The sequence below is a fragment of the Chlorocebus sabaeus genome, chromosome 24 (genome assembly GCF_047675955.1).
Source record: "Chlorocebus sabaeus isolate Y175 chromosome 24, mChlSab1.0.hap1, whole genome shotgun sequence".
Lineage (NCBI taxonomy): Eukaryota > Metazoa > Chordata > Mammalia > Primates > Cercopithecidae > Chlorocebus > Chlorocebus sabaeus.
In genome coordinates, this window is record NC_132927.1 from 66,162,557 (window position 1) to 66,179,056 (window position 16,500).

At 41.7% G+C, this 16,500-nt stretch overlaps 1 protein-coding gene across 4 annotated transcripts in view; it reads right to left on the minus strand.

Moving 5' to 3' along the window:
• Positions 1-16,500, minus strand: part of EFCAB11 (EF-hand calcium binding domain 11) — a 161,011-nt gene that overhangs the window by 58,321 nt on the left and 86,190 nt on the right. Inside the window, exon 6 of one of the 4 annotated variants that reach the window (XM_007987561.3) lies at positions 7,862-11,428. The exons of the other annotated variants lie outside the window; for them this stretch is intronic. Within the exon in view, the coding sequence (XP_007985752.1) occupies positions 11,314-11,428 (115 nt within the window). The 3' untranslated portion in view covers positions 7,862-11,313. Of the gene's footprint in view, positions 1-7,861; positions 11,429-16,500 lie in introns of those variants that run through there. 4 annotated transcript variants of the gene reach the window in all.

Consider the following 16,500-nt stretch of genomic DNA (forward strand, 5'->3'; position numbering starts at 1 on the left):
CATGAAATATCATTTGAATGCACCTGCTCTTCCACCACTACCTTAGCTTAGGGCCTAGACTCTTGCAATGGGGACTCTTAAGAGTGATTAGGAAGTTTCAGTAGCTTGGTCGGGGGTTTGATACACAATTTCCTCATTTAGTGAGCTCCAACCTCCTATCTAAATACCATGTTCAATTCCTGCATCACCCAGGTCAGAATCCCTGGAAAAACGGGAAAGAAAAAAGGGGACTTTCCCTTAGCACTTTAGGTATGAGGAATTTTTAGTGTCCCACTTACAGAATGAAGAACATCAGGTAATACCAAAAATTCTTTTGTAGCCTGAATAGGACAGCTTTTCTTTTCTTTTTAAATAAATGTTAGGCCAGGTGTGGTGGCTCATGCCTGTAATCCCAGCACTTTGGGAGGAAGAAGCAGGAGAATCACTTGAGCCCAGAACTTCAAGACCAGCCTGGGCAACATGGCGAAACCCCATCTCTACAAAAAATACAAAAATTAGCTGGGCAGGGTGGTGTGCACCTGTAGTCCCACCTACTAGGGAGGCTGAGGTGGGAGGATTGCTTGAGTCTGGGAAGTTGAGGCTGCAGTGATTGCGCCTCTGTTCTCCAGCCTGGGCAACAGAGTGAGACTCTGTCTCAAACAATAAATGAATACATTGTATTGGGTATATTTAATGTATACAACATGATGTTATAGGATACATATCGATAAAAATGGTTACTATAGCAAAGCAAATTAACATATCCCAACTATTGCACATAGTTACCAATTTTTTGTTTTTGTGGCAAAAGTAGCTAAAATCTACTCATTTCGCATGAATCCCAAACACAGCACAATTTTATTACCTGCAGTGCTCATGCTGTACATCAGGCCTTTAGGCTTGTTCATCCTACACATCTGCTACTTTGTATCCTCTGACCTCTATCTCCCCATTTCTTGGCATGCCCCCACCGCCCTGGTAACCACTGTTTTATTCTCTCTGTAGATTTGACTGGGTTTTTGTCTGTTTTTTAGATTCCACATATAAGTGAGATCATGCAATATTCGGCTTTCGGTGTCTGGTTTATGTCACCTAGCATAAAGCCCTCCAGGTTCATCCATGTGGTGACAACTGGCAGGATCACTTTTAAGGCTGAGTAATACTCCATTGTGTATACACACCACAGTTTCTTTATCCATTTGTCCAGCAATGAACTCTTAGGTTGTTTCTGTATCTTGGCTATTGTGAATAATGCTGCAATTATCAGCAGATATCTTTACAAAGCGGTGAATTTTATTTCCTTTGGGTATATTCCCAGAAGAGGAATTCCTGAGTCATATGGTAGTTCTATTTTTAATTTCTCTCTCTTTTTTTTTTTTCTTTTTTTTGAGACAAGGTCTTGCTTTGTCATCAAGGCTGAAGTGCAGTGGTGCAATCTTGGCTCACTGCATCCTCTGCCTCCCAGGTTTGGGCAATTATCCTGGCTTACTCCCCCAAATAACTGGGACTACAGGCGTGCACCACCACATCTGCCTAATTTTTGTATTTTTTTTGTAGAGACAGAGTTTCACCATGTTGCTCAGGCTGGTCTCGAACTCCTGAGCTCAAGCAATCTGCCCACCTTGGCCTCCCATAGTGCTGGGATTACAGGCAGGAGCCACCATGCCCTATTTTGAATTCCTTTGGAAATCTCCATACTGATTTCCATAATGGCTGTATCAACGTACATTCCCAACAGTCTACAAGAGTTCCCTCCTCCACACCTTTGCCAATATTTGTTATCTTTTCACTTTTTGATAACAGCCATCCTGACAGGTTTGAGGTAGCATCTCACAGTGATTTTGATTTGCATTTCCCAGATGATTAATGATACTAGGCACCTTTTCATATACCTGTTGGTCATTTTTATGTCTTCTTCAGAGAAACGTCTATTTAGGACCTTTGCCCATTTTTAAATTGGGCTATTTGTTTTTCTACTATTGAGTTGTATGAGTTCTTTATCAATTTTAGATATTAACTTTTATCGGATATATGGTTTGCAAAAGTCAGCTTATTTTCAAGACCCTTTTATCCAATCAACAGACTGTTTCCTTTTGGCAGTCTCTTAAACTACAGTGATTCATTCTGGGCAAAGACAGAAATGCCTCCTAAGTAATTTCTCCCAGTTGAGAACTATAAGGATACTACTTGGGGCTCCCAGCACAGTTCCCTCCTAGAGTTCTCCTGAGAGCATCTGAACTGAAGCAGAAAAGATAGACTTGGCTTTCAATCTCAAACTCTGCCTCTTACTAACTATGGGCTGCACTCAAGTTTTCCAGTCCTCTGAGTGTTCGTTCTTACAGAGAAAAAGATAATGGTATTTACTTATAGACTTGTTAAATTCAACAGCAAACAATAAAAATCAACTTAAGGGCCAGGTGTTGCCTTGCTCATCTGGATTCAAAGATGGATTTCACAGCTCTGCCCTTTGGGCACTCCCAGTCAAGTGGCAAACAGATATGGGCCAAAAAGTGCTATAATCATGACGCACGAAGAAGGAAAGACTGGTTGTAGGGTGAAGAATCGAAAGGGCACTTACTTGAAATGAGGTAATTATGTAAAAACACGGTTCCTGATGCCTGGCTCACTTAATAAATGCCTTTGGGTTTATTTTTTTTTAACACCCTATGTGGGCTTATAGCTGTTACTGACCTGGTCTTTTTTTTTTTTTTTCCTGAAAGTTCCTATAAAAAAAATCACCAATAGGCCAGGCGCGGTGGCTCATGCCTGTAAATCCAGCACTTTGGGAGGCCGAGACGGGCGGGCGGATCACGAGGTCAGGAGATCGAGACCATCCTGGCTAACACGGTGAAACCCTGTCTCTACTAAAAATACAAAAAAAAATTAGCCAGGCGTGGTGGTGGGTGCCTGTAGTCCCAGCTACTCGGGAGGCTGAGGCAGGAGAATGGCGTGAACCCGCGAGGTGGAGCTTGCAGTGAGCCGAGATGGCGCCACTGTACTCCAGCCTGGGCGACAGAGCGAGACTCCGTCTCAAAAAAAAAAGAAAAAAAAAATCACCAATAAAATGCTGGATGGTCATTGGTTCCATTTTTGGAGAAGCTCCTGAGTAACTAACTGTAAGATGCCTTCTCTGAAGCTCTGTCATCCCTGACGCTTGCTCCTCTAATCCTATGTGAATGCTGTGGAATTGGTGCTCACCAGTTCACCAGTTCATCTAGAAACGGGGCAGGTTTCTTACATTTCTTCCCACCTTCAATAAGAAGGCTTCTCAGAAACTATAAGTTCTGAATTACAGTCTAGACAGGAAAAGTTTGCAGTCTGGTGTGCAGAGAGAAAATGATATCTTTTTATTCTAATACTTCATGATCTTTTTACTACTGCATCTCATTATCTTATACAAGAGAATAAAAAGAAAGGAGCCCTAGAAATAATAAAGTAGAAATCAGAAATTCTGATATCCAGCTTCTACTTGTGGAGAAGAAACTAAATAAATAACTTGGATCACAGATGCTTTCCGATCCTGGACAAAACATCTAAGTTAGCAAACAGAATCTAATGGTACAGGTTGTGGCAGTTTTAAATCATGTCCACAAATGCTTTGATGTTCCTCCCTTCAAGAGTGGAGCCCGACAGCCTTCCCCCTAAATGTGGGCACTGGGTGGGGGCTATACCTAGGCTCTGCCTCTCCTGGCTCTCTTGCCATGTGGTGAAGACACTCAAGCAGCCCTGATGACAGGGCCATGTGGTAAGAAACTGAGGCCTCCTGCAGACAGGCACTAACTTGCCAGGCATCTGAGTGAGCCACCTCGGAAGCCTTCTCAGATGACCAATACCTTGACTGTAACTTCATGAGAGGACATGAACTAGGATGACCCAGCAAAGCCACTCCCAGATTCCTGACCCACAGATCCTGAAGAGACACTAAATGTTTGTTGTTTTAATCAGCTGAGTGTCAGGGAAATTTGTTACTCGGCCACAGATAACTAAAATGCAGGTCAACAGGCCAATAGGCTATGACTGACGAAGGGTTTTTTTGTTTTGTTTTTACACAAGGTCTCACTCTGTTGCCCAGAGTGAGTGCAGTGGCGTGATCATGGCTCACTGCAGTCTCAACCTCCTGGGCTCAGGTAATCCTCCCACCCCAGCCTCCCAGGTAGCTGGGACCACAGGTGGGCGCCACCACACCCAGCTAATTTTTTGTTTGTTTGTTTTTTGGAGAGGCAGGGTCTCCCTATGTTGCCCAGGCTGGTCTCCAACTTCTAGGCTCAAGCGGTCTGCCTGCCTTGGCCTCCCACTTGAGCCACCGCGCCTGGCCAATGACGAGGTTTTTGTATTCAGGATAGCATAGTGTTCTCAGATAAAAAAATAATTCTCTTAATTGCTTTCTCTGGAGCACAGAAATACAATATACATAAGTGTGGGTGGTGACACGACACCAAAAGTTCACACCAGTTCTCCTTTACTCAGCACTTCACGTCCCTCACCCCAAAGAAAGAAACTCTAGCTGAAAATACTAGAATTATATGACTCAAAAAAGACTGGTGGATTGTGACTTATTAAGAAACAATTTAAAATAAGGCCTATGGCAAGGCAGCTAATAATGAAAGCAAATATCTTATCACAAAATTGTAAAAATCGGGCAAATAAAGCAGAGTAATCCCTAGCCAAAATTATTAGATAACAATGAGCTCTGAATTTCATCACATCTGGTGGTTTGAGCACTTACATAATTTCATTTATTTAAAACTATAACTTGCTATGGGTGATGTGAATTAGTCTTCAAAGGTCCAAGGTGTTAGATCTGCAAACAGAAGAAAGGGCATTTTCCTCTCATTTATTATTTATTACTTTTCTCTAGAGTTAAATTCTCTTATTCACAAATATTTCTTGTATATTCACAAATATTTCTTGTAATTTCTGCCAGAATTAGAATGGGAATGAAATGGCAGAAACTATAGTTGCCTCCTCAAGGAACTCGCAGAGGAGACTTGCATTTCTCACATGAGCATGACCTGCGGGAGAATTTTACAATAGGAATGTATAGGCCCATTTCTAGAAACTCGAAACTCAAATGCCAATGGCGAGGGAGTAGGGCCTGGAGATCTCTGTTTCTGATGCTCAGTCAGTGTGGAGAGCCACCAGGGTGGACAATACTACAACACAGTCCATTTACTCTGTCATCAAATATTTACGGAGCACCTGAGCTGCACCGGAGGCGCTAGGTGCCAGGGGTGCCACTGTATGCCAAAAACCAGGTAACCTGAGGTTAGGAGAGTCAGACACGTGAAGGGAGAGGTGAGGCTGTTCCATCATAGGCAGAAGAAACAGGGAGAGGAGGGCGCATGAGGAACACTGATCACGTCTGCCAATGTGGAGTCATACCACGCGGTAGGCTTGATTAGTGAAAGACAGAATACATAGTATAGCCATGCATTCTGAGCTTTTTTATTTGAATGAGACCAAATTGGCCCTCTGTTACAGTCTTCTCACTCCATGGCTGAAAACTCTAGATGTTGACCTCCTCACAGTCAAGCTCCAAAGGAGGGAATAGAACTGAGGTCCTATGACTCTGGTTCTAATGTACTTTTTCCTTCATTGGCTCCTTTGAGGACTAAAAGATGTCTTCAGGGCCGGGCGCAGTGGCTCACACCTGTAATCCCAGCACTTTGGGAGGCCGAGGCTGGTGGATCACCTGAGGTCAGGAGTTTGAGACCAGCCTGGCCAACATGGTGAAACTCCATCTCTACTAAAAATACAAAAATTAACTGGGTGTGGTGGTGGGCACCTGTAATCCCAGCTACTTGGGAGGCTGAAGCAGAAGAATCACTTGAACCCAGGAGGCAGAGGTTGCAGTGAGCCGAAATGGCACCACTGCATTCCAGCCTAGGTGACAAGAGTGAAAACTCCATCTCAAAACAAACAAGCAAACAAACAAACAGTCTTCAGGAACCAGAACAAGGCCAAAGTGCATTTCTCAACCATTCTAAAAAGCTTGTGTTGTTACTATAGGCATACTACCTCACATGCTGTCAATCTGGTGTGTTTTCGAAAAGATATAATCAACCAAGAAAAAGTAAGGTAGATGTGAAAAATGTCTTTGAAGCTATTTCAGTTGCTACTCTTAGAAAATGTTTGAATTTCAACTCTACTAGGCATAAAATAAGCTTATAGAAAACACTAGTTTTGGAATCTGAATCAATGACCCAGAAATAAATCTTGGAGAGGGATAAGTGAAATTCTGAAAGAGTGGAATCAAAGAATATCAAACTATTACTTCCAAATGGTTTGTAAAAATAATGTTTCTGGGTTACAATGTGAAAACAGGTACATTTTAAACCTCCAGGTATTAATAATATACTGGCATTTTGTAACATAATGCTAGTCAGTTAAGGAGTAAATTTCCTTTCAAGGGGTTTATTACTTGAAGTGACTGAAGGATCTTATTTTACAGTCTCCCCAGTAACAAAAACTCTTCTCCATTTTCAGGGCCTTTGCCATCTGGTACCCACTTCCACCACTTTTCTGAAGTCACTCAAAGGTCAACATTTTGCCCTTGTCCTAAACAAAACCAAACTCAGACCTCTTATTTCTTAACTTTTCTGTTCTTCCTGTCATCTTGAAACACTGTCTTCTCTTTGCTTCCACGAAACTGTAAGTTCCTGGTTCTCCTCTGACATTCCTTTTCTGGCTTTCCTCCTACCCACTGACATCCTCTAAAGCCGCCGCCTATTACACTTCTCTTTCTAACCATCCATTTATACGAATATGACACCTTGATTCTCTACTCACCTAGGCTCTCCGTCCTTGGAACTAACCTTGACAATTCTTTTCACATTGCTTCCCAATATCCAATAAGCTACTGAGGCTACCTGATTCTGTGTTAAGATTTGACCTTCCCTTTCTAAGATTTGACTTAGCCTTCACATGTCTACCTCCTTTACCCTAGAAACAAGACCTCATCACTTAAGCCTCGGTCAGTTACTTAGTTCTCTGGTATCTGCTGCAGCCTGCAAACAGATGAAGACCTTTCTTACCATGTCCCTTCCTTGCCCAATAATCAGTACATGCCCTGCTGAATCCAATCCCAGTGGCCCTTACTTGCAATGTCATTCCCCTTTGCAAGTTGCTATGGTCTAATTGTGTACCCCATATTTCGTGTGGGAAACTTGATCCCCATATTCCTAAACTGATTAGAAATGTGGTCTTTGGGAGGTAACTGGGATTACATAAGATAACCAGGGTGGGGCCCTCATGAGAGGACTGTTGGCTTTATAAAAAGAGGAAGAGAGACCTGAGCTGACATACATGCTCTTGCCATCTCTCCATATGATGCCTTCTGCCGTGTTACAATGCAGCGAGATGGTCCTCCCCAGATGCTGGTACCATGTTCTTGGACTTCCCAGCCTCTAGAACTGTGAGAAATAAATTTCTTTTCTTTACACATTGCCAAGTCTCAGGTATTCAGTTATAGCAACAAAAAATAGACACAGACACAGATCAACTTTAATTCTTTGTCCAAAATTCAACATGAAATTCCTTCTTGGATGAATCTTTCCTTACCCAATCTCCTTCCACAGTGAATTTTAGTTTCCTCAGCAGTCACATCTGGATCACACTCGCTCACACTTACTGCAACTAAAAGCCAGCTCTTATAGAAACCATGGTATTGCAGGATCAGCAGAAGGGTCTCCATAAATGTTTGCTAAATTGAATTGAATTATATTGCAGCGCTGCCAAAATTCACTTTTAATTATATAAAGATGGAAAGAAAATAGAAAGCACATCCTGTTTCAACTGTAACAGTTATTATTTTAATTTCTTAAACAGTAACAATGGAAACAGATACTAAAAGCATTTTTTTTTATTAGAAAAATCACTGGAACAAAATCTTTTAAACATTTTTGTTAGTTTTCTTTCCTCTAACACTTTTGATATATTTTATCACTCTGAATATAGAGGGGATTTTTGGCATCTGAGGAGCTGAGGATTGATGACAATGGGCAGTCTCACATATGTGAAGGATGAATTGTGTCCAGAAAACTGTGGGTCAGAGAGATATCTTCCAAATGGGAAATGAATTCTGACAGAAAGCTCCCTGGTGGGAAATGAAGGATGACTTTGAAAAGCTAGTAATCATGATCAAATTTTAGTTGTGTTGACTAGTCTGAAATACACACTGCAACTACAATACATAAGTTGTTCTGAAAAGAACTTAATTATGCAGAAGAGCAACAAAAGATCTCATAAAATTTGAGCATTCACATCATCAAACATGTTAATGTCACAGATAACAAGTCTGTCTTACAAAATAACTGATGTCAGAGAGCACTTTAGTAGGTTTCTAAACCTTACCTCCTAGAGAAGGTAAGACAAAGTGAGCTCTGGGTTAGGTAAAACTAGCAGGAAGCTGCTATAAGAAGATAGAGTGTTCAAAATCATAAATAAAATTAAAATTACATGTATGCACTTACATCTAATTTCCTCTGCATTATTTCTTTCTACGTATATGTGAAATGTTTCCATACATTTAGTAAGCATTTAATGTGCATCTTCTATATGCCAAGCACTATCCAAAGCTCCAGGTAGTTGATGATCTCTGCCCAAAAGGAATTCACAGCCAACTAGGGGAGTTCACAGATTTAGTAGAAAAAAAAAAAAAAAAAGAGTAAAGGACAGGAAATAACTAAAAGGGAGGAAATAATATGAAATGGAAAATTTTAGGCTTAATCCTAAATTTATTAAACTAAGAATAATCCAACAACTCAGTGTTAAAGAAAGCCAGCTAAGAACTCTGCCAACTTGATGACAGATTCAGTTTTCTGAAATTCTCATGTCTGAATGGGTCAAGCTAAAAGACAATAGAGAGTAATAGTTCTGAACATATTAAGATGCCGCAAAATAATGACTATAGATTGGTGGTGTACAATCTTTTGGTTTCCCTGGGTCACACTAGAAGAAGAATTGTCTTGGACTACACAGAAAATACACTTACACTAACAATACACTAACACTAACGGTGCTTGAAAAAATCGCCAAAAAAATCTCATAATGTTTTAAGAAACCTTACAAATTTGTGTTGGGCTGCACTCGAGGCTGTCCTGGTCACCAGAGCCGCGTGTGGATAAGCTTGATAGTGATGAAACAACTTTTAGCTGTTTAGCTAAATAAGAAATTGTCCCAATATTTCTTAAGATGTATAATTATTGATACTTTCCTAATATTTTAATTATAATCTAATATTCTAATTGTTTTTGGCAATACTTTCAACATTATAAAAGACATTTAGAATTACATTGTATCACGATAAAACAATTCTGAAAGAATAACAGGAAATCATTACAGAAACTTTGGATAATACACAAGTGGTCTGAAGTGATCTATATGACCAACTCCTAACAATTCTACAGGAAATACTACACAAGAAAGAAAATCTTGGAATTAAGCAACAGGCTCTATAATTTTAAGAAAAATAGAATGAAATTCAATTGCAAAAGCAAACTTGTTTGACCACCTGAGATGTTCGCCCCTTCCTTGCCAACATTTGAGCCTCTCCCATCCTCTGCAGGCTTTCTCCTCTCATCCCAGCAACTGTTCCCCCTTTTCTAAACTCATTGTTGGTTTGCTGCTGGCACCAGGCAGTGAATGAACTTCTCCATATCCCCAGCAATGGGGATGCACCCTGAACATGATAAATATTTGTTGAGCATATGCTCATTTTATGTTCATATATCTGTGAATATTAATGAATACAGTTGGTTGAGAAAAAAAGGACCTAGGATGAAAAATTGGCAATGCTATACATTTTGCCTGATTTTGAAGTATTTCTGAAGAATTCAATACAGCCAGTACTAACTACTTAGTCAAGTAAAAACTAAAAAAACCATTCCAATATTTTTAAAACTGAAAATTCATTTACTCTGAATTTTAAAAACTCTTTAAACTAAGATAGCAAACAAAAGATCATCGAACTTTTCTTTAACTAATAACCCTTATTTGCATCTTCTTCCACTTTTCTCAAGCTTATTTATAAAATTATTCTAATATAACCAATAAGGAACACTATTTAATTTTTAAATAACTAGCTCTAAATAGTGCATAATTGTCCTAAACAAACAGGATCTACATCTTTATGGAATTCCATCCCCAATACCCACACACTTAGCCTATTTTAAATGTCCCAGACCCAAGCTCAGAAGTACTCCCTTTAACACAGGAGTATGTCAGAGGCAAAAATAACTGCATAACCGAGCCATACTAACAAATTAGTGATTATATGAATGAGTGTCATGGGCAAGGCTAGTACAGGAAGCACAAGTTTCAGGAACTGTTGGATGGCCCAATGGTCTACCCTAAAAACAGTTCCTCTCCCATCTGTTTGCTGATGCCCATGTTTCTTTCTCTTTTCCCTTTTCTTTCCTTTTTCCTTTTCTTTTGTTTCCTTCCTTTTTTTTTCAGATGGGGTCTCACTCTGTTACACAGAGTACAGTGGAGTACAGTGGTGCAATTATGGTTCACTGCAGCCTTGACCTCCTGGGCTCAACTGATCCTTCCACCTCAGCCTCCCAAATAGTAGCTGGGACTACAGGTACACATCAACATGCCCAGATAATTTTTTGTTTGTTTGTTTGTTTGTAGAGACAGGGTTTTTCCATGCTGCCCAGACTGGTCTCGAACTCCTGGCCTCAAGTGATCTACCTGCCTTGGACTCCCAAAGTGCTGGGATTACAGGGATGAATCACGGTGTCCAGCTACATTTCTTTAATATTAAACTAACAGACATAAGACTTAAAATACAAATATCCCTATGTTGCCAGTGTTGTTTGGTGCTTCCCTAGAGCTTGTGCCCATTCTTGGTCTCCAGGGTCCCTGTGATTTGGGAGGGAAGGATCCCACTCATAGCTCCAGAGGTTATACTCCGCCAATCAGCAGGATGCCCTCAGGGACTAGTTCTCAGATTATTAGATACTCCTGGACCTAATAATTGGCTCAGGGGTGTCCTACAACCTTAGAGATAAGCCAAGGGCTTGTGACCATCCTGAGTACAGCAGCACTTTCAGCTCAGGTTGGTGAGGTTACAGGTGTGAGACTGGGAGCCGCTGCAGTCAGTGCTGCATCCTTGGGAGGAGTCAGTCAAAATCATCACCGACACGGGGCAAGGGAAAGGCTGAAAGAACACCAGAGACCTGCGGCCAGGGGCCGGATCAAATTGCACCAAAGGCAATCCCACTTCTGCGTGGTTCTGTTGTGAGAGTCAACAAATTCCTTTTATCACCTAAAGCAGCTGGAGTTACAATCAGCCACACGTTATATCCTGGGAAAAGGCAACAGACTGATTCAAAATTGCATCATAAAGTTCATATAAGTCGTATCCGACAGAGCCTCTCTTGAAATCAGGTGTTGATTTAGAGACTGACATACGAGTCCTGGGCGTCTGAAGAGGGAAGAGATGCTATGGGGAGAGAGAGAGAGACACACTTTATTTGAAAAGGATGGCTGGAGGTCTAAAAAACATTTATTTTTATTTTTGAGATAGGATCCAATGCCCAGGCTGGAGTGCAGTGGAACAATCACGGCTCACTATAGCCTCAACCTCCCGGGCTCAAGTGATCCTCCCACCTCGGTCTCCAGAGTAGCTGGGACTACAGGGACCAGCTGGGACATGCCACCATGTCTGGCTTGTTTTTATTTTTTTTGAGATGGAGTGTCACTCTGTCACCCAGCCTGGAGTACAGTGGCGCGATCTCGGCACAGTGCGGCCTCCACCTTACAGGTTCACGTGATTCTCCTGCTTCAGACTCCCGAGTAGATGGCATTACAGGCGCCCACCACCACGCCTGGCTAATTTTCGTATTTTTTAAAAATAGAGATGGGGTTTCACCACATTGGCCAGGCTGGTCTCGAACTCTTGACCTCAAGTGATCTGCCTGTCTCAGTCTCCCAAAGTGTTGGGATTACAGGTGTGAGCCACAATGCCCGGCCTGAGATAGGGTTTTGCTATATTGCCCAGGTTGGTCTAAAACTCCTGAGCTCAAGCAATCCGCCCGCCTCGGCCTTCCAAAGTGCCGGGATTACAGGCATGAGTCACCGTGCCTGGCCTGACAACATTTTTAAATATTATGCTGCAATTTTGTCTGATCCTGCTTGGCTGTCAGAGGACTTGTGTTTTAAAGGAGATGAAGTTCAATGATAGGATTTTAGACACTGTCAGGGATGGTTGGAAAGACGTTTTTGGGCAGGGGCCCTTCTGGGCACCCCCAAAATGACACTGTGTGGCAACAGCCCCTTCTGCTCCCTTCAGATCCAAATTGCCCTCACCAATAATAGATTCCCTTCTGCAAGCCCCAGTTACACGCATGGTCAGAGCCATACAGGAGAACCTGTTGCTCCCCTGCTTTAAATTCCTAAAGTCAGACCCCATGCCTTTCAGGTTCCACCCCCACAACGTGGCCTGTGAGGCCTGTGGGACAAAGCTGCCTCCTGCCCTCTCCAAGGCTCCCCTCCAGCACCTGCAGGTTCTCCCTCTTAAGATTCACCAGCAACTTCTCAGAGGCATCGAGAGTGTTTCCCCCCCAGGGTCTTGCACACCATGCATCTTGCCTAAAATGCTCTCCTAAGCTCTGGGCCCACACCCTTGTCGCTCGGCTGACCCAGCCTTAATCTCTTTGTCCAGGCTGAAACGTGTCTCCCTCAGAGAAGCCACTCCCGCTCCAGCTCAATCAGGCCCCGGGCTATAATCATTCATGATGTTCTTTGGTTTTCTACGACAGCAGGTAGAGAAATGTGTCATTATCTCATTTTTAAAAATGTTTTGTTTATCTATTTTTTTATTTTTATTTTTTTGAGATAGAGTCTCACTCTGTTGCCCAGGCTGGAGTGCAGTGGCACAATCTTGGCCCATTCCAACCTCAGTCTCCTAAGTAGCTGGGATTACAGGTGCCTGCCACCAAACCCAGCTAATCTTTGTATTTTTAGTGAAGACAGGGTTTCACCATATTGGCCAGGCTGGTCTCGAACTCTTGACCTCAAGTGATCTGTCTTGGCCTCCCAAAATGTTGGGATTACAGGCATGAGCCACCGAGCCTGGCCTGATCTTGTTTTTAGTGTAATTATTTACACAAGGTCTATTTTCCTGACTAGATTATAAAGTGAGTATGAAGCCAGAAACCAGGTGTCCTGCTTCACCACCAGCAAATAGGACCTGAATTGCTGAATGATTCCATGATTTCTAGTCACTACTGGTGCTATACCTTTGTCTTGTTCTTTAGTCAGCAACCCTGCCTTATATAGGCAGTCCCTACGTTTATTACCATCTGGTGTATAGGTAACCCAAACCTAAAATCCGTCATGGATGACCTCAGCCAATCCCTGGTCCTCCCTAAACCTCACCTCAACCAATGGAGCTTCTGCTGGTGCCATCACCATGTTAATGCGTGGCCTTTTCCAGAATCCAGAAATTTAGAAACAGTATAAGGAAAGAAGTGATGAGAAGTAGGGCGGGCTTTGGAGAGCTAGCCCCAGGGAACAAGCTCCAGTTAGGGCTGTTCTGTCTCCAGGGTGACCCTGCAGCCCCAACACAACTTTGCATGGCCTTAATCTTTTATTTCACTTTATCCTATGTGCTAAATAATCTACCCTTGCTTGACTTAATATGCATTTAAGAAGTATTTTGTTTTAATAATGCAAATACCTCTGCAAAGATTAAGGAAGTTATCAGTTATGTATATGTTAGTATGAATTAGTTAAATCAAAATACTTCTGTACTAACATCTAACTGAGATCTGCTACGCCGAGGAAATGAGAGTTTTGCTGGGTTGGGGAAACAGGGAGGAGGCAGCTGGTGACTGTGGAGGACACTGGGAACCCTTGTGGCAGGAAGGCACTGGAGTGACCTTAGCACCCAGAAAGGCAGAAGAAAGTTCCCCCTGCTTTTCTTTTGTATCTTAACCCTAACAGGAGCCTTGGACATCAGGGTATGGATGAACCACACTAGGGATTAATGATGCCTCACGGGCAAACCTGGAAAATTAAGTGCCATTCCTTACATTGTTGGACGCTACATTCCAGGTTCCAGATTCAGCTTCCCAATCATTTGGAAACCAATCCATTCTTAATTGGGGGCTGTACTTCCTTTGTCTCTTCCACAGGGGAAAACCCTGAACTCAGCCCATAATAGGCGTGCAATAAACACCTGTTTAACTGATAGATTAACAGTGTGCAATCTCATCATTAAGTCAAGTGAATATGGTTCCTGGAGACAGACTGGCAAGACCAGCAGGACTAATCTAAAATAAAGGTTTCTCTTGCTATGATATGGTTTGTAAGTTGGAGTGGTTTGCACTTCAAATTATGTATATTTAAACCACTATTACAGGACTATATGGTCCTCAGAAAGAGTTTATAAAGATACAAAATATTCTTATTAAAAGGAAAGATATGTCAATTTTGTATGAAATTCTATCAAAAAACAGCATTTACAAGAATACACCAAGATAAAATACTCCGTAGAGTTAAGCACAGAAACTGTAAAACGCTTCTCCTGAAAAGAATGCAACTGGGGGTCCCAGGTCTCTGGAGCACAGAGTGAACACCTGTCTTCAGGGATGTGGCCAGCCTTCTGTACCTAGAGGAGGCCAGCTCTGGCCACCTTTACACTACAGTTCCTTGTTTTAAGTGCTCTGTATGCCAGATTAACGTATTTACATTTTCTGTAGCTGAATAAAGACAAATCAGCAAACTAACGATAAAGACACTTCATATTCTACTTTTGAAGCCCATTTCACATAAAGTGCTGTGACTTCCCTCATAGGGACCAATTATAAATCAGAAGGAAAATGACATACCCTTCGTGAGCATAACAGACACCAAGATACCATGCAAACCTGCTTTCTTACAGAAACAAATAGGCGCACACTAGGTCTCATTCTAGCATGTTAAAGAGATATAGCTCGTCTGTAATTCCAATGCTTTGGGAGGCTGAGGAGGATCATTTGAGCCTAGGAGTTTGAGACCAGCCTGGGTACACGACTGTGTTCCCAGCTACTTGGGAGGCTGAAGCAGGAAGATCACTTGAGCCGAGAAGTTTGAGGCTGCAGTGATGTGTGTTCACACCAGTGCAGTCCAGCCTGGGTGAGAGTGAGACCCTGTCTCAAAACACAAAAACAAAAATAAAAATATCTCTAATGTACTTGGTCCCTCGCCTTCATACTTTAAAAATGTTAAATCTAGCTTATTAGAAAATATTAACCACCTCACTATCAATGATACAGTTTTGCTGAAAAGTAGTGGCATGGAATTCATTTTAAAAAGGGGTAATCAGATCTCAGCAAGCTTTAATGTATTGGGGGCTCCTGCCTGGAGGTCACAGAGCTTGACCCACTTGTCCTTATTACATAATGTCTGATCACAACTGTAAGACATTCTCACTTCCATGAGGTTAAAAAAAAAATTCTACACACTCATGTAATGTTACCAGAATTAAAGGATTAAACGACAAAGATCTGCCACTGTTAAAAGCATGAGTTATAGAATCCACAGGACCAAGTGTGCATTCTGGCTAAGAGGCCACGAAAAGTGACTTCGCCTCTTTCTAGGCCCTGCTTCCACAGCACAAGATGGGGATGGTGACAACGACTACCTTGGGTTGCAGTGAAGAGTAAAAAAGCACAGAAAGCCTTTGGTTTACAGTAGGTGGTAAAAACCTTTAGAGAGTATTATTTATGACGACAGCATCCTAAGAGACCTCACAAATAATCTAGTGTCCTAACTCCCAACAACAACTAGACCACATATCAAGCTCTCTTACCAAGTGTGATAAGGTCTGGTGAGTTCCCAGAGGCCTTGTTTTGGGATAAGTCGTCAGCAAGGAGCTGCAGTCATTCTCAGGGGACACAAAAAGCACAGGATTCTCCTTAGAGTTTTGCCACCTGAGAAAGGCTTGAAGAATCCTTCTTTCTCCTGACCAGATGGAAGACAGAATTACAAAAGGAAATACGGTGGCTTCTTCATTCCTCATGAACAGTGAGGTTGCTGGAGTACACAGAAGATATTCCCAAATGTCTCAAATTCCCAGGTAACGCCCCCTCAGCATTATAAACATAGGTGTTTAGCATCTGTTTTCAGAATCGATGAAAATTAACTGTATCTTGAATTAGACATTAAGTTAAAATAATTTTAAGTTAATCTTAGATTAGGAAAATACAAGAGCACTTAGTCTGCAATAATTTCACGATCTATCTACTATCTAAGAAAGGTAAAACTTTGAACATCTCCAGTATTTCTCCCAGGAAGGTAGGTAGATACACCATTTTCCTGTCAGAATTCTTGTTTGATATTACAGGGCTTTTATGGGAAGACACTATCCTCCACTCTACTAAAGCCATATAAGAATCCAACAGATGTTATATGACTCATAGCAATTCAATAATTCCAATTGTAAATGTCCCTAAGCTGATCACAAAAATGTATTATGTAATAATTAATACATACAAAAGAACATATGTAACTAATAGGTATATTATGAAG